The sequence below is a fragment of the Staurois parvus genome, unplaced genomic scaffold (assembly GCF_062004578.1).
Source record: "Staurois parvus isolate SC_StPar_1 unplaced genomic scaffold, SC_StPar_1.0 ptg000154l, whole genome shotgun sequence".
NCBI lineage: Eukaryota > Metazoa > Chordata > Amphibia > Anura > Ranidae > Staurois > Staurois parvus.
This window is the reverse complement of record NW_028317950.1, coordinates 26,357,210-26,375,680: the sequence shown is the minus strand read 5'-3', so window position 1 is coordinate 26,375,680 and position 18,471 is coordinate 26,357,210. Positions and strand designations below refer to the sequence as shown.

Here is an 18,471-nt window from a genome sequence, read left to right as displayed (position 1 = left end):
AAATGGGCCGGAAGGCTTGCAGTTCCTGTACATCATCGGTCGTCTTAGGAATCATAGAGATATGCACTCTAAGCACGTCTGGAGAGGGCAAGGAGCCCCGTCGTAACTCATTGAAATAGTCAGCCAAAAAAGGTGACAACAGGGCCGAGAATTTCTTATATTAGAGAATGGAGAAGCCGTTGGGACCTGGGGCCGCAGTGGACCGTAAAGATTTGATAGCTTGGAGCACTTCCGGTACGGTAACACCAGCGTTGAGGGCCACCTGTGCTGCCTCGGATAATCCAGGAAGATGGAGATCTTGAAAGAATGCACTTACTGCCTTTTTGATCTGTTAAACATAACTCTTAATACATTTTGTTATATCTAAATATTGTGCGAAAAACTTGCAGCTGTCATAATTTTATTCTCTATGGCCTCTGCTTTTAGAAAGTATTGGGGTTTCTAGGTAATTTTCTAGAATAAGATACTGACTTTAAAGTGTGTGGGAAAAATTTAAAATTTGCTCTGGATAAAGTGGTTAAAGCAAACCTCTTGATTTACCCTGCATAGGCAAAGAAAAGGTTAACTTGAAGGTAGGAATTATTAGAAATTTCTCCATAAAGATTATGAATTCATCATGGGATTTTTATGTGTTACTATTGCTGAACTTCTGAGAATCTGAAGCAGAGAATGAAGTCTTAAGTGCCCGGTCACACCGGTGCGATTTGCGAATTGATATCGCATCTAGTGACTGAATGTCAGTGTCTCAACGTGTGATTTGCTGCAACACAATTTCTAAAGTAGTTCTTGCATTATTTTTTCTGTAGTCTTGTTGCGATTTCACATTCATAGAATATAATGGAAATAGCACTGCAAATTGCAAAAAATCATTGAAAATCTTCACAAGTAGCAATAAAATCTTCTGAAATTGCACACAAATCGTGATTTTAAATCGCAGCATTGTGACGGGTGACTAATAGTTTTTGATATCTGTATACCTAAACATGGGGTTTAATGTGTTTAGCTCATTGTTGACAGAAAATAAGTAGATTTACATGAGACATGGATCCTTTTTATGTTCTGTTTGTTCATAGGGCACATTCATGGAGTGCCAACCAGAAACCAGCATTTCCCACCGCTTCCACAAAGCTTGTGCCACTCAAGTCAACAATGCCAGCTACTGCCCACACTGTGGCGAGGACGTCTCGAAGGCCATAGAGGTTACCATTGCAAAAGCTGATACCACCTCAACAGTGTCCACTATAGCCTGCGAGCCAGAAAAAGAGGTCCCTGCTGAGGGACAAGCTGACACGACAACAGAGAGGTGATCTTTGTTTTAGGCAGCCTTGAAAAAAAAAAACTTTTTTGGTTTGTCATTGTTTTGGGATAGATAAGTGCACGTGTGTGTATGTATGTATGTATAGACATGGCAATAGTTTATTATTTATAAATGACTAAAATGGAAAGCAAATGAACAGAAGAGAGATCCAAATCAAATCAATATTTGGTGCGACCACCCTTTGTTTTCAAAACTGCATTAATTCTTCTAAATATACTTGCACACAGCTTTTGAAGGAACTTGGCATGTAGGTTGTTCCAAGAAGAACTAACCTCAGATCTTCTGTGGATGTAGGCTGCCTCAAATCCTTCTGTTTCTTCATGTCTTCCCAGACAGACTTGATGTTGAGATCAGGGCTCTGCGGCGGCCAAATCATCACTTCCAGGACTCCTTTGTTCTTTACACTGGAGATGGTCCTAATGACATTGGCTGCATGTTTAGTGTTGTTGCCCTGCTGCAGAATAAATTTGGGGCCAGTCAGTCACACGTTTCCCTGATGGTATGGCATGATGGATAAGTATCTGCCTGTATTTCTCTGTATTGAGGACACTGTTGATCCTGACCAAATGGTCAACTCCGTTTGAAGAAATGCAGCCCCAAACATCCATGGAACCTCCATCATACTTCACTATTGCCTGCAGACACTCATTATTGTACCGCTCTGCAGCCCTTTGTGAACAACCTGCCTCCTGCTACAGCCAAATATTTAAAATTTTAATTCATCGGTCTAGAGCACCTGCTGCCATTTTTCTGCACCCCAGTTTCACATAGGATGTGTAAACAAGGCTAAGTGATTCAACTATGCATGAAAACATAGGAAATGGGGTGCAGAAAAATGGCAGCAGGTGCTCTGGACTGATGAGTCAAAATTTGAAATATTTGGCTGTAGCAGAAAGCAGTTTGTTCTCGAGGAGCTGGAGTGAGGTACAATAATGAGTGTCTGCAGGCAGCAGTGAAGCATGGTTGGAGGTTCTCTGCAAGTTTGGGACTGCATTTCTGTAAATGGAGTTGGAGATTTGGTCAGAATCCATGGTGTCCTCATTTCTGAGAAATACTGCGAGAAGCATATTCATCATGGAGGCATGTGATTGAACCAATTTTATTCTGGCAAGTACTCTATATCACCAACAACTAGTATCCTCCTTTAAAACTCAATTCTCATTAGTGGGCCCTAAAAAGAGCTCTTCACTGCAGCACTGGATCCTTTCCTTCAGCTGTAATGACCTCCTGGAACCATCTGGTCTTGTCTCCCTTGTGGTTCTGTTGTCTTTACTAAAGAGCAGAGCACTCTGGTTAAAGTGCTCAGATGCAAACACTGTGTTCTAAGAGTGCCTGGCCTGCTTGGACTTTGAGGGAAGACATCTCTTTGAACATACCCATGACATTATATCACTAGAGGGCAGAGCATTTGCTTGCCTTAGCCTAAACACTTTAAAGGAAGGTCAGCTACGTCTTCTCCCTCTCCTTCACTCCTGAATAGGCACAACTAAGCCACCTGCAAGGCCAAAGGTGAGAAACCTGTTAAGACTTCAGCTCCAGGCTCCAAGTGGGGAAACATTTTGCTAATCATTACTGGTTCTTCGGTAGTTTGCCCTTCAGACATTCAGGTGCAAGAACCACTCAGGTTTACAGAATGATCTTCGGCCACCAGTGTTGTCCTCCGCTGCCCACCCTCTGCTATCCTGTTACCATAAATATAAGACCTACCACTGTTTCCTTTGTGCCTTCTGGATGTAAAGATTAGGGAGGAGGGATGAGGGTGAACTTCCACTCCAATCGCCCAGGCGATTCCAGCGGAAGTGGGAACCGAGTGCCTGTCACAAACCGGTACCCACCCCCCCCCCCCAAAAAAAAATGTGTTTTCATTATTTGAGGGTGGGGAGGGGGAAGAGTATCAGTAAAGCTTATATTTTCCAGTCAAGTTATGATTAAAACCAATAGGGTACTTCATTGGAGGGGTTCACAGCAGGTTTACCCTCATGTTCTATTTCCATGGTCAGGGAGTTATCGGTCTTTAAACTGTGGCAGGGAAAGTCACATGTCAAGGTGTCACTGTCTCTGAGACACCTATTCTTCTCCGTTCTGTTCTCAGACTACCTAAGCCCTTCTCTGTTGTGGATCATGTTTCTGAGCATACTAAATTGTCTGCCTCTATGGATCAAGTAGTTCCTAGCCTGGGAATCTGTCTTCCAGTCATGAGCCTAGCATGGACTTCTATTCCCAACTTTGGAACGATCTTGTCATTGGGGGAAAACATTTTGTCTCCTGCACTGCCTTCTGCACTTCCAAAACAGGTGGTTTCCTCTACATTGTGGGATCATTCACTGGTCTCGTCTGCTGCTATGGACACCATTGTATATCTTTACCACCTAGGAGGAACAGTTGTTCTTGTTATGACAAGAGGAAGTTTGGATCCTGACTGGAATAAAACCTTAGGTTCCAGTCCCGTCTGCTCTTCCAGTGTGATCTTCTGGAGTCTAGTTTTTTCCAACTGGCAGCTTCTGGATATGGAGGAGCAGTCCATTTTCCAAGATGCATTTCAAATTCTGTGGTGCAAGTGGAGGTCATCAGAGGAGGGGCAGCTGATGCCCTGGGCAATCTGCACACGTTTTGGTTTCTTGATGCTGGAATCCTCTGACAGTAGCAGGAAATGCTTTATTGGCTCTGTGGATCCATTCAACTGGTCTAGGCCTCCCCTTCTTGTATACTTTGCACACCTGAGAGCAAGGTCTTTATGGTAAGCTTCCTTGTTTTAAAATTACCCAGGGAAATGTTTTTTGCTGTCTTGAGAAGACTTTTCTGGGTTGTTCCAAGCATATTTAGTCCGGACTCTGCAAGCCTTTAGGAAAGAGGAGTAATTTTCAAGCAAGTCCTCTCTTATGGCTTGCCCTCCACGGTGCCACCTTTTTTCCTCTTACTGATAGGTGGGAGTTCATTTTTGATCCTTGGCTCTGTCAGATGTGTTTGTGGTGAGAAGATCAGCCTTCTATTCCTTGCTTAATCATTGTACAGGAAGCTCTGGTGTATCTTACTTGGTTTGTTATGCTTACTCAGTGAGACTGAAACTTGGTATTCGAGTTTGTTCAGGAACCTCCAGTACTCTTCTTGGAGCGTCTTCTACCCAAACCATCCTTCCAGTTCTTGCTGGGCAGTCTGCACTTTGGCATCGTGGATGTCTGCAGTGGCTGTCTTTTCAGACATACACATGCTCCTTTCTTCTGTTGGATCTAAGGGGATCAGGTGATTTGCAGTTTAGAGCCTTTTCTAGTCTAGGACAGCTCAGGTTTCCTTTTACTGTACATTGGTCATAGTTTCTTCTGTCTAGTCCAAGTTCTTGGAGACAAGTTCCTTCTAGTTATTGAACATGCTTAAGCTGTGAACCCTTCCCTGCTGGGAATTATTTTTCCACCCTTCTGGTTGATTTGACTATTACCATGTTATGGTCTGTGCTTCGGGGGGTTTGCCTCTCATGTCGTGTCATACCCCACTAGTCGACAGTATTCTTTGGTCTTCTGGCATCAGGCTTAGTGTGACATGCTAACTTAGCACAGAATTCCCCAGTTTTTGTTAATATTGAGCCTGTTAGTGTTGTCTGCAGCCTATCCCTGAGTTGGAGTGTTTTTGGATATCCCTACAGCATAGGACTTCCTATGTCCCTTAATGGACAACAGGCAGTAGGATTTTTGCACTCCTTGTAACATCCTGTTTTTGTTGTCTGTTGATGGAAACACCTCTGTTTTTATGATCATACTCTTGGTACTCCTTGCTATAAATCTTAGGAATTCTAGTAGGAGTTATTATTCTCAGCTGCACATATTTATATGCCAGTGTCCAGTCCTTCTGTAGATAACAGTATAACCAATATATGACTCTGTGTAGCTTAGTGGTCTCCCAAGAAAAAGAATTTGTTGATTTAAAAATATGCTATTTTTCTTTTTATATGGAGCACCTCATAAGTATACCAATGGCAGGTGGTTTAGGTGGAAGGATGTCTATTAGCATATGTTTCTTACAGATATACCTGTAAATGTACTCTGTGGGTAAGCATATGGCTTAGAAATATAAATTGACATGGGAGCAACCATATTTTCTTATACATATGCAGACTGTGCTTCCTTCTCAGTACTGCTGGACAGTGATTTGTCCCCTCCTTTTTTTCTGTAGTAATTTTCAGGGGTAATTGCGTCAGTGCGCTCAGGGGAACAGAAGATGGCCATATCTCTGTGACTAATTTATTTTTTCTCAGCTGTCAGTTAGCATGCCTACTGACTATACTGTTTGATATTGTGGTAACCACTGGAAGAGTAATCAAACTAAATTAAATGCTACTCCAAAAATGAAACAAACATTAAAATAGAAAACGTCTCATGAAAAATGAATTTCAGATAAGCAGTGTATTTACTGAAGAATACAACATGGCTTGCTTATAAAGAGCTACATGGGTGTGTGTAATACATTCTCACAGACACAGACAGACAGACAGACAGACAGACAGACAGACAGACAGACAGACAGACAGACAGACAGACAGACACACACACACACACACACACACACACACACACCTTTCCTAATATGGCCAAATTTCAGCCAGTCCCTGATGAACCAGCTGAAATTTGCTCTGTGGGTGGTCCTGTTGACACCCTTCGGCCTGTCATCCTTCAAAATTGGAGTCAGGCAGAAAATTGCCAGCAAACAGTGCCTGCATCCAGTCATTTGCCATGGGAGATTTGTCTGCCTATACTGTCTAGTTGGAGGAATTGGTTATATTGTTTTTGTTCAGCCCATGCTTTGAAAAAAAAATAATCATTGTATGGGCCAGCTTTAGTGTCCCATCTGTTAGAAGCCCTGCACAAGTCTGACCTTGTCTCTAATATGGCTTTTTATGTTTCGCTAGTGATGTTTCAGCAGAGAAAGTTGTGGACGAGTCGAAGGCAGAAGCACCACCACTTCAGACCTGTGAGACTGCTGAACCACCTAACGCAGGGAAATCGCCAATCCTGTCTCAGGGACATGTGAAAGAGACTCTGGAAACTGCTCTACTTGCTTTGGACTCAGAAAAGTGAGTTGGCTCCTAGTGGGTTGTCAGCAGATTGTGATAGACTACTTTAATCCTTGTTCATAAATTAAAGTACCTTCCATTTTTGTAAATTCTTTACCCAATGGGGTCACTCTCTGTACTTTAGTAGCTACTCTTCTTTGCGCTTCATTCAGACAGGCATTGACACCTGTTCTGTGTGGAAGCCACATTTTTTATTGTGCCTGCATCTGCCTGGGGCTGCATGCAGGCCACCTGTAGGGGTGGATGCAGATGCATCAACTGCATGTGTCAACTAACACACAGACACAGCTGCATGTCAAAATTTGAAATGCATGCAGGAGCGGGTGCATGGATCTGTAGGCGGGCAGTGTGAGTTTGCATCCGTGTAAATGTCTGCCTGAATGAAGCCTTACTAAAACATGCAGTTAATCTTTAAACCGCACAAACATTCCTTTCCAGCACTTTCCAATAAACTCTTCATTCTCCAATTTTATGTGAGGTAAGATGTCCGCTGTCTTTGATATTCTGTTTTCTTTATTGTACATCACAGGACACAGAACCTCTTCATTAATCTTTATGAATAGGGTTATGTGCCACCTACAGGTGATTGGACACTGGCTAAAAAAAAAGTCTCAGTCCCCCTGCCCTTCCTGAGGCCACCCGTGTCACATATGCGGTGCAGTCTGATGATGTCACAAGAGGGGCCTGGTCTTATGGTGGCAGCCATATTGAGCTCCTCAGAATATCCTTGGAAATAGCTTGACAGACATTTGGAGCAGCAGAAACACTATCGGCATTGCAGGAGCACCAGCAGGCAGCTGGTCATTTATTTCTGCTTGGAACACTGCTCTGCATCGGCAGGATGCAGGAAATTTCCTTGTCCAGGGCCATATGAGCACACTTTGGGGTGGTATTAGCACTTGATGGTTTAGTGGGAGCCATCTCTGAGGGTAACTAGTGCAGTAGCACAGTGCTGTCTTGACTGGCTGGGATTGTTATTTTTAGTGAGGGGTCACATTTTCAAGAGTCAGCAAACCATGTGGCTCTTAGATGGCAGCGAGGAGGGAATATCTTTGTCAGGTAGGGAAGAAACTAGTGCCGTGTGCCATGTCCCCTGCGGCTCTGACTCCTTTCTCTTATTGGGTACTTCCGGTGCATTTTCTTCAGTTCCTGTGTGACAAAGGAGGATTTGCCTGCATTGGCAAGGATGCAACAACAGCTTTCCGCTTCTCCCCCTTTTCCTCCCTACTAACAGAGGAGCAACTTTTGGAAGATGATGCAGAAGCAGACAACTTTATAACTGAAGGGAGGCGGAAGACTCCACTTCTGCACAGTCTGCACCTGAGGAACCCCAGAGTTAAAAGGCTTTCATGCATTTTCTCGCAGAAGTGATGCACACTAATTTGAAGTTGCCATTACCTATATCCTGCCCCTTGGATCATGGCGGCCGCCACAAGATACTCATTTATTGCTTATGCATCCTCACCTTAAAGTGATTGTAAACCCTCGCCTTGTAACACCACAACCCACGCAGCACGCAGTTACAGCTTGCTAGTGTGGGGTTATAGGGGTTACAGCAGGTGGTGAGGAGTCAATACAGCTCCTCCACACTGCCTGCTTTAACTGCTTGGTGTCTGTACTCCACAAGGTTGCAGAGTGATTGGAGAGTGGCCCCATTCACTTGAATAGGTCAAGTTTAATGAGCGCTACACCTGCCAAACGTGACAGGGTGTATAATTCCTGCTGCAGCCATGACATGTACACACCTGGCAACTGCAGCTAAAGGGGGTGTGGTTGGGGTGGTAAAAAGAGGGCTAAACTATGGTGTTTTACCGCCCTCCCCAAACCACAACAAGCCCTTCCTGTACCGAGCCCCCTATCATAGTTGCTTTTAAGGCAACCCCTGGATGAGAAGAGAGAAGGACCCCTGGGGTGAGGGTAGAGAGGGGCCATTCTAGCATGTCCCATGTATTGTGTTCTCCCCCCTCTGTACAACAACCTGCAGACAGTTTTCAGAGCAGAGAACAACCCTCCGAAGTAGCTCAGTCTGGCTTGAAACTAGCCAAACTAGCTTCCCTGGGGTGATGGTAGGTCCGCCCACAGCTCCTGGCCCACAGTTAACCATCCACTCCCTGGCCAGCTTGTGCTACACTGCACTCTGCCTTGTTCAGGCAGGGATAGAGAGGGGCGGAGTGCAGTTAATATCACTCCTCCTGATACTGCCGGAACTAAAAAAGAAGCAGAAGCTGATTCACCGCCCACCCTCTCGCTGGCACCTCCGCCACAAATAAATAGTCCCACTGCTTCCATACGACTTATGGTCAGCAAGCCGAGGGCACCATGCCTCTGCTGTGGAATGTTTTGATGACGTGGAACAGGCAGACGTATTTGTGGACTCTTTAATGTTCTCATGGCCCAGCTCTCTCCGATCTCTGGACTGGTGGATTTCTTTGCGGCTGCTGGAGACGAGAAAAGTCCTCTCTTCCCCTTTTTTGGAAGGTGCTGATGTCAGACAGCAGCTTAACTGGTTTGGATGGATGGGAGTTCTGGATCACATTTTGGTGCAGGGAACTTGGTCTCCACAGGAGAGGCCATTGCCCATAAGTGTTCTGGAACTGAGAGCAATTTACCTGGCTCTTTGGTCAATGCAGCTAAGAGGTCTCCCTTTAAATCATCAGTTATATAAAGCCATGGTCGTAGCATACATAAATCTTTAAGGAGCCACTAGAAGTTGAGCAGCCCAGGAGGAAGTGGATCTTATCCTGTCTTGGGTGGGGCTTCATGTTTCCAAGCTGTCCACAGTTCACATTCCAGGCGTGGAAAACTGGCAGGTGGACTTCTCAGCTGTGAGCAGTTGTCACCGGGAGAGTTGGTTCTTCACTCTGAGGTGTTTGAGGAGATCTGTCGATTTGTGGGGCACACCAGATGTGGACCTTTAGGTATCCAGGTTCAAAGCAAAACTGGACAAGTTCGTCCTTGGGACCAGGAATCCAAAAGTGTTTGCAGTGGATGCTCATTTGACACCATGGGTCCAGTTTTCCTGAATTATGCCCTTCACCCGCTACAGAATCTGTAAACTGGTGATTCTGATTTCTCCAGCTTGGCCCAGGGGAACGTGGTACTTTGACCTTGTGATCATGTCAGTGGACAGTCCTTGGTTCATTTTGGATTGTCCTGTTTAATGTCATGGCAATTGAAGCCAGAGTCTTGAGAAAAAGGGCAGTCTGATTCTGTTGCGCTATGTTTTTAAAAGCCATGAAGGCTACTTCAAGGTAGATTTACCACAGGACCTGGAAATCTTATGTTGCTTGGTGTGAGTCTAGGGATTTTCATCCTCACAAGTATTCGGTGGGCCGTATCTTGGTTTCCCCAAAAAGAGACCCTCTCCCCCGAAAGAGACCCCCCACCTCGAAAGAGACCCCACCATGGCCCTGTGCAATATGAGGTGCAACGGTTACGCCAGGAAAAAGAGAACTCAAAAGGCCAAATGGCTATTTAAACCACAATGGGCATAGTGATATCACTCAAAAATCTCTCTCCTCGAGACAGACACCAGCCAAAACAGCGAGCACAGAACACTATTACAGCTAAACAAGATGGACCCCTCACCTGAAAGACTACAAAATAAATTCCTAAATTATACAAACAATCATATACCTGCTAGGAAAACAGCCTAGATAGTCTCCAAACTGTATGGAAGTTCCACAAGTGCAGACCCATAATAATAAATGTGCATGACTGAATACGGAGTAGGATAAGGCCAACAATATGAATGTAATTCAGCACTATAGTGCCTTCAGGTACATGAACACTCATACAAAAGAGGGCTGCAGCTAACAAGTATAATCCAAGTAGATAAGCTGGTATGGGCAGGGTCTCATGTATGAGTAGTGTCTAACTCTCAGTTGGATGCTGGCCAAGGTGCTGATTTTTCAACAGAGCAAGCTGTCCTACAAATGTAGGTGTTAGAGAGTTGAGATAAACCATTTGACACTGATACGGTGCTTACAATGGTTTGCATTTATTTATATAAAACGCAGCCACCATATCTACTGATTGTTAAACTGCAATATATTACCTGTTTGGTTTTAGGTTAAATGCCGCTTTAATGAAGGGGGCTCTGTGTCCCATGATGTACTTCAAGAAATGGATTTTACAGATAAGCCAAAACATTTTTTGTCTCATTTCATACCCCCTGCCACTTTCCTTCCATTTATATACTGGCATAAACTATGATATTTATATTTCTTTGTTAGGACATTGTTTGGAGTCAGATCTCTACTGCATTTAGATACAATTCTATAAACCTTTAAATATTTTCATTTGTATATCAGGGAGAGTGCAATGTTAAGATTCCCCATCACGAAAGGCAATTGCATTACCAATCTCGTACATGTGGACACATGGGTAGATATACAGTCAGATGCCATAAAATGGAATCCAAGAACTGATGCTGCAAGGCAGTATTGCTAACCACGCATCGCACTATTTGACTTGGCTGGTTCCTTGTCCTGATTCATTGAGGCTTTGCATGGCTGGGCCTCTGGTATCCAGGTATTACTGCTCAAGCAGAAGCACACAGCAGGTGACTGCTGCTTGAACATAAATGCACACTGTTCAGTTTGTGCATTTCATCAGCCACTGTAACAAATCGCTGACTGTTCAGCGGGCACTAGTTGTTTCAGACAAGCTCCACTGAATCGTTTCTCCTCTGCTAGTACTTGGCCTCTCACTCCACATGGTTTTCTGAGCCTCAGGCTAACTTTTGGAGTAGGGGAATTATTATAATTCTTGGTTATGTGAGATCTTGGTTATGATTTTAAACTGGAAAACAGATTAACAATATAATTAAACAACGTAAATGGATGGTTAACAATATTAAAATTCATTCAGCAAGAAAAAAGATACAATTTGGCTTCCGAAACACGTTTATTTGAAACTGGTACATTTCTCTGGAGCTCTGCAGCAATTTCTGTTAGCTGCAGGAGGCCAAAACCTTTAGCTAAAGTGTAGAGGAATTATTAATGCTGCACTTACTTCACACTTGGGTGTTATATTGTAAAATACAGAAACAAGACAGAAGGGGAAATGGTATAACTTTGGCAACAGCTGTTTTGTTGACTTTCTTCCTTGAATGTGAAAATATAATGCTACAGTGCTTTTGTGTGATGCCACCTGCTTGAACAAGTGAGTGATGAAGGAAACACGTGTCAGAATGTGCCTGGGGAAAATATCCCAAGTTTCAAGGTAGCTTAAGTTATTCTTTAAATTTGTCTGGCATAACTTTTGTTTAAAGTGAATGTATAGCAAAAACTGTTTGTTTTTTATTTATTTTTGGCAAGAGTAGGGAAGTGTTAAAACCCAGTCAGTTTTTTTTTTGCTGCCTATCCCACTGATTTCGCAACACTTTCTTGTTGATGGTTCTCTATAGATATCCTCAGATATCCTCAGCAGGTACACACACTGCAATGATTACTTGACAGTTGTTCTAACCCTTTCCTACTCGCTTCCTAACTTGAAAGCAATGCATGCTTTAGAATCATATTTTAAATATACAATACAGGGAACATGGATGGATGTCATGAGTTACAGTGCACAGCATAAATGAGTACACTCCCAAGAGATTTGTCAGAAAACCTTTACTTTTATTTCAGAAACATTTTCTATGGGACCCTAAACAACAAACTAAATACTCCTACAAGTACCGGCTGTTGATTGCAAACAAGAATTGTTCATTTCCACACAAAAAAAAGTGTTTTTCCTAACAAATTCATTCAGGAACATGTTGCAAAAATGAATACACCCCATTGAAAGTCCTAGGAGCAAAATCTTAATTAGCAAGAATTTTAACTAAAGGTGAGTCTAATTATTCATTAAACAGGTGTCCAGCAGACAGTTGATTATAAAAGGGCATTACTTAACAAATAAAACCCTCTTCCTATTTCATGCTGTCAGCAATGGCACCACATGGAAGAGAAATGTCACAAGGCCTGAGAGAAAATAATTTCTTTAAACAAGAAAGGTGAAGGCCACAAGAAGATCAGCAAAGCTTTACTTATCAGTTAGAATACTGTAGCAAAAGTGATTCAAACATTTTACAAAGATGGAACTGCAACCATCCCACAGATATGTCCAAGCTGTTCACGGAAGTTAGCACCTTGACAGGAGTGTCTTCTAAAGAGAAAGAAATAGACCATCTTGCGCTTATATGGGTGACCCTACTATAAGCTGCTATCACTCAACCTATACCAAAAGTGAATAAACCATAAGTGTAAACAGTGAAGCGCTAGAGATAAATATAATATCAACATAAACTATACAGTGTACTGTTAAGATATTAATTATTATAATATTAAGAATGTAGTAATGATAAGTGACAAATAAACACACTGTGCTCTGATCACATTATGATCCAATAAAGTGCAACTCTAGTGATAACCACAATATGCACTTGTGGTGACACTCCGTGATCCTAATCCCCCTTATTTAAATCCTTAACAGGATAAATATGGTGATTAAACAATCGTGGTCCCATATATAAAGGGAAAATATAATAGTGTTTGGTGTATGGTATATATGTTCATTGGACTTTTTGGGAGGATTTTGTTACTTACGCTTAAATTTTGGGCATTTTGTCTCTTTAGGGAGGCACTGACTATTATTTATAAGTTTTTTTAATGTTTATAAGGCACCAAACACTATTATATTTTCCCTTTATATAAGTGACCACGATTGTTTAATCACCTTATTTATCCTGTTAAGGATTTAAATAAGGGCGAGTAGGATCAGAGTGTCACCACAAGTGCATATTGTGGTTATCACTAGAGTTGCACTTTATTGGATCATAATATGATCAGAGCACAGTGTGTTTATTTGTCACTTATTCCTACATTCTTAATATTATAATAATTAATATCTTAACAGTACACTGTATAGTTTATGTTGATATTATATTTATTTCTAGCGCTTCACTATTTACACTTATGGTTCTAAAGATAAAGGTTGAAGAAAATCGCCGAGCAAGTTCACTGCAGTTAACTAAAGAAGTAGAAAGCCAAACTATGTGATTGTTTCCCGTGACACAATATGGCGTACACTGCAGAGGAATGGCTTGCATGGGAGTCATCCACGAAGGAAGCCTCTCCTAAAGCCAATGCACAAAAAAGCCTGCCTATAATTTGCCAGGTCCATTGCTGAAAAAGAAGAAGACTACTGGGACTCTGTACTCTGGAGTGATGAGACCAAGATAAATGTTCTTGGAACTGATGGCTTCAAAACTGTGTAGCGTTGCAAAGGTGTCCTTCTGTGGGGCTGCATGAGTGCTGCTGGTGTCAGCGAGCTGCATTTCATTGATTGTGTCATGAATTCACAGATGTACTGATCTATATTGAAAAAGAAGATGCTACCATCACTCCATGCCCTTGGTCGTTGTGCACTTTTCCAACATGACAATGATCCAAAACACACATTTAAGGCCACGGTAGTGTTTCTGAAGAACAGGGTGAAAGTGATTCATTGGACAAGTATGTCTCCTGATCTGAACCCAATCGAACACCTACAGTTGTGACCAAAATTATTCAACCCCCAATGCTGTAAAGGGGTTTAGGGACTATAGTGTACATTTGGAATTGTATTCAGAATCAAATCCTACAAGGACGTTGTAACTACCCAAATGCAACTAAAATGACATCAATTGTTTATGTAATACAGTAGTAAATGGTTCTTATGTGGTTTCTTCATTGCCACAATTATTCAACCCCTTAAAGACTACCACTCTGAAGAACAGAGGTTCATACAGGTGCTTTCCATCAGGTATTGAAAACACCTGTGGATGTCACCGAGCAGCAATCAAGCATAATAAGCACCAATTAGGCAGCTTTAAAATGACTGTGATACTCAGCTCCTTCTAGACATTTACTGGTGTGGTTACAAACATGGTGAAGGCAAGAGAATGGTCCAGGAAGACAAGAGAAGAGGTGATTTCTCTTCACAGGAAGGGCAATGGCTATAAGAAGATTGCAAAGATGTTAAACATACCAAGAGACACCTTAGGAAGCATCATTCGCAAATTCAAGGCAAAGGGCACTGTTGAAACGCTACCTGGTCGTGGCAGAAAGAAGATGCTGACTTCGACTGCTGTGCGCTACCTGAAGCGTAGAGTGGAGAGAAGTCCCCGTGTGACTGCTGAGGAACTGAGAAAAGATTTGTCAGATGTGGGTACAGAAGTTTCAGCCCAGACAATAAGACGCACACTGCGTAATGAAGGCCTCCGTGCCAGAACTCCCAGGCGTACCCCCTTGCTGTCTCCAAAGAATAAGAAGAGTCGACTGCAGTATGCCAAAAGCCATGTGGACAAACCACAAAAGTTGTGGGATAGTGTTCTGTGGACTGATGAAACAAAATTAGAACTGTTTGGGCCCATGGATCAACGCTATGTTTGGAGGAGGAAGAACAAGGCCTATGATGAAAAGAACACCTTGCCTACTGTGAAGCATGGTGGAGGGTCAATCATGCTTTGGGGCTGTTTTGCTTCTGCAGGTACAGGGAAGCTTCAGCGTGTGCAAGGTACCATGAATTCTCTTCAGTACCAGGAGATATTGGATGGAAACGTGATGCAGTCCGTCACACACCTGAGGCTTGGGAGACGTTGGACCTTTCAACAGGACAATGATCCCAAGCATACCTCCAAGTCCACTAGAGCATGGTTGCAGAGGAAAGGCTGGAACATTTTGGAGTGGCCATCGCAGTCACCAGACTTAAATCCGATTGAGAACCTCTGGTGGGACTTAAAGAAAGCAGTTGCAGTGCGCAAGCCTAAGAATGTGACTGAACTGGAGGCCTTTGCCCATGAAGAATGGGCGAAGATACCCGTAGATCGCTGCAAGACACTTGTGTCAAGCTATGCTTCACGTTTAAAAGCTGTTATAACTGTAAAAGGATGCTGTACTAAGTACTAAGATTGAATGTCACTTGGGGGTTGAATAAAACTGATAATGCTGTGAGCACAGAAAAGACATTTGTGGTTATTTCATTATAACTGTTATGTTATATTTGTCTGACCTACAAGTGCCTCTTTAATGTAAATGTAAGCAAGATGACTGAATGATCAAAAGCAATGTCAAACTGGCCAAAACACTCAATTTCAGTGGGGGTTGAATAATTTTGGTCACAACTGTATGGGGAATTCTGAAGAGGCAAGTTGAGCATCACTTTCCATCCAGCATCCAAGCTCTAAAAGAGGTCATTCTTGAAGAATGGAAAAAGATAGATGTTGCAATATGTCGCCAACTTGTTCATTCCATGCTTGTTGCTGTCTTTACAAATCATGGAGGTCAGAAAAAATACTAGATGGAGTAGTTTTGTTGTGGGGTGTATTCGTTTTTGCCTCAACTAATTTGAGTAAAACTGAAGATTTTGTAATCTAAGTAATATTACCCTTACTTTCATGTAATGATCTAAACAAATGTTGTATAAAACTCAGTTTTGTCAATATTTTGGAATTGTTCTTGTGTTCATTGAGATATTGATTAAAATCTTACTTTTCAAAAGGGTGTAGTCATTTATGCTGAGCACTGTATGTGCCACTACATTCAGGTTATTGGACACTGGCAAAAGGTTTGCTTCAATGTCCCCTGTGCTTCCACGTAACTCTGCCCAGTCTATTAGACTTCAGTGCTAACCTTGGTGCAACAGGTATAGTTAGCCGCTAGAACTTTTTTTTTTTTGCCTTTTCTAGGGCTTGTGTCCTGAGGGAACCAGTCCCTCCTTCCCTGCCAGAATCCAATCTCTCTGTTGGGGTTCTTGGGACCTTTCAGCATCAAGCATTTGTTTTTTCACAAGTTTCTAGGCTACCACCTGATCCACAGTTTCACCGTTTTTTTGCCAGGTGGCTCTTGGGCCTCTGCTGATGCATGCTTCAACCACTAAGTGCTTCTGCTGGTGGGCCTCTACTGATGCGTGCTTCAGCCACTAAGTGCTTCTGCTGTTGGGCCTCTGCTGATGTGTGCTTCAGCCACTAGATGCTTCTAGTGTTGGGCTTCTGCTGATGCGTGCTTCAACCACTAAGTGCTTCTGCTGGTGGGCCTCTACTGATGCGTGCTTCAACCACTAAGTGCTTCTGCTGGTGGGCCTCTACTTATGCGTGCTTCAACCACTATATGCTTCTAGTGTTGGGCTTCTGGTGATGCGTGCTTCAGCAACTAGGTGCTTCTGCTGTTAGCAGTCTGTTTGGGTTTATTGACCCTTCCTGTTCTTTTTGATGGGCCTTTTGCTGCTGCTTTGGCTATTGCCCACCCCTCTGCTTATTACTTAAGGACATTTGTGGTCTAAGAATCAACGCCTGTGTCCTGTACTGTACAATTATTGTAAAATAGGAATTTTGACTTGCTTGTAAATTCTATAACTTGTACTGCAGTATGGGACACAGACCTCTTTCTTCTCTGATCTCCTTACTACTTGCCAACAAACGGGAGCGTCAGAGTGGGTGGAGTCATTTGATACAATGGGGAGGAGGGGACTTTTCAGTGTCCAATCACCTAAAGATAACGCCTTAGAACTCATGGATTAAGAATCAATTTTTGCGACCTCTGCTGCACTCGTAAGATGTGGAATTTACAGCTAATTTAACATTCCAATATTTGCAATACATTTAATACAAGGTGCATTCTTGACCCTCAGCTTACAAAGTATGTTAGTTTTTCTAATACGAAAGCTTGGCACTGCTTACATGTGAATAGGATAGCTAAGGTGTTCCTTCTCTGCTAGGAGAGGTCAGGCAGTGTGTATGCTAATCAGGTTTGGTTTTAGCACAACAGTCTCATTACAGGCTGCCTTAGCTACACTGCATTCTGTTTAGTGTGCCACCTACTTGATGCAATCGATAAATTATAAACAAAACTTAATTTCTTATTATACAGAAAAAGTCTATATGATTTGTATTTGCTTTGCTCTCGGTTGCTGAACAGAGTGATGGAGAACAGAGAATAGAGGAGTGTGTGTTGCTGTAGAGGGGACATTAAGCAAATCTCTTGCTGTGTTCTGTATGGACAAAGCTTGGTTTCTGTAATGCAAAAATACTAATTTGAGTGACATTGGATATGCAGTCAATGGTAAGCTTGTGGAAGCCTATACGGTTCTCTCAGCTTGTGTTGTATGATATCGATATCCTTGTTAATGAGACCTGGCTTTCCCAATGTCTGCCCCTGCTCTTCAGGGTCTGCCCCATAAGAAGTGCTTGCTCTGGGGGCAATTGTGCAAGCTCGCCCCAAGACAGTCTGTGTGTCTATAGACATACATAGTGTGACACTGTCCCACCCCTAGCTCCCTCCTCATTGAATTTGTTTGACAGCAGCAGCAGTCAATGGCTCTCTCTGCTGCCTGAAACAGTGAGGGGAGAGAGAGCAGTGATGCTGCTCTCAGGCACAGCGCTGGATCAAGGTCTGTTTTAGATAAATATTTAGGGGGGCTGGGGAGGAACTATTCTTGGAAGGTGTTTTACTTAACCTTTATCCTGTACAAGCACTTTAAGTATTTACAAAATGAACATTAGATTTTCTGCAGACCTTTTACATTAGATTTTCTGCAGCACAAGTGTAAATGTGTTTGTATAATGACAGCAGTAGGTGCATGCATTCAATTATATCTACCCTAAAAGCTCCTTTTATTGATTTTATGCCTAGTTACATTTTGTTTCTAATTTTTTTTTTCTTCTTCTTCACAGGCCAAAGAAATTACGCTTCCACCCCAAACAGCTGTATTTTTCTGCAAGGCAAGGAGAGCTACAGAAAGTCTTAATGATGCTTGGTGAGTAGCTGCTGATGCTGTCCATTTACTTCTGCCCAAATGAAGGTTTAGAAGTTAAAAGATACCTGAACACAAGAACAGAAATGTAAGATATTGCACCTTACAGTCCTTAGATGTGGCTGCTTCATTGCACAGATTTTAGGTCACATTAAAGTGGTAGTAAACACTGTATTTTAACTTGTTCCTCCAGATAAGCTTACAATCAGGTTTACCTGTCGGTACAATGAATACAGTATCTCCTAAATGTGTACCGTTTAGGAGATATTCATATCAGCAATAGCTAATGACGTCACCGGCGCATGCGCTCTTA

General features: G+C 42.6%; 1 protein-coding gene across 7 annotated transcripts in view; it reads left to right on the top strand.

Annotated features, from left to right (window-relative positions):
* The window catches only part of EHMT1 (euchromatic histone lysine methyltransferase 1), a 231,403-nt gene that overhangs the window by 155,172 nt on the left and 57,760 nt on the right, over positions 1-18,471 (top strand). For all 7 annotated transcript variants that reach the window (XM_089675302.1, XM_089675307.1, XM_089675300.1 and 4 more), the window contains exons 12-14: positions 1,074-1,303; positions 6,216-6,380; positions 18,079-18,161. In XM_089675302.1, the coding sequence (XP_089531428.1) occupies positions 1,074-1,303; positions 6,216-6,380; positions 18,079-18,161 (478 nt within the window). The remainder of the gene's footprint in view (positions 1-1,073; positions 1,304-6,215; positions 6,381-18,078; positions 18,162-18,471) is intronic.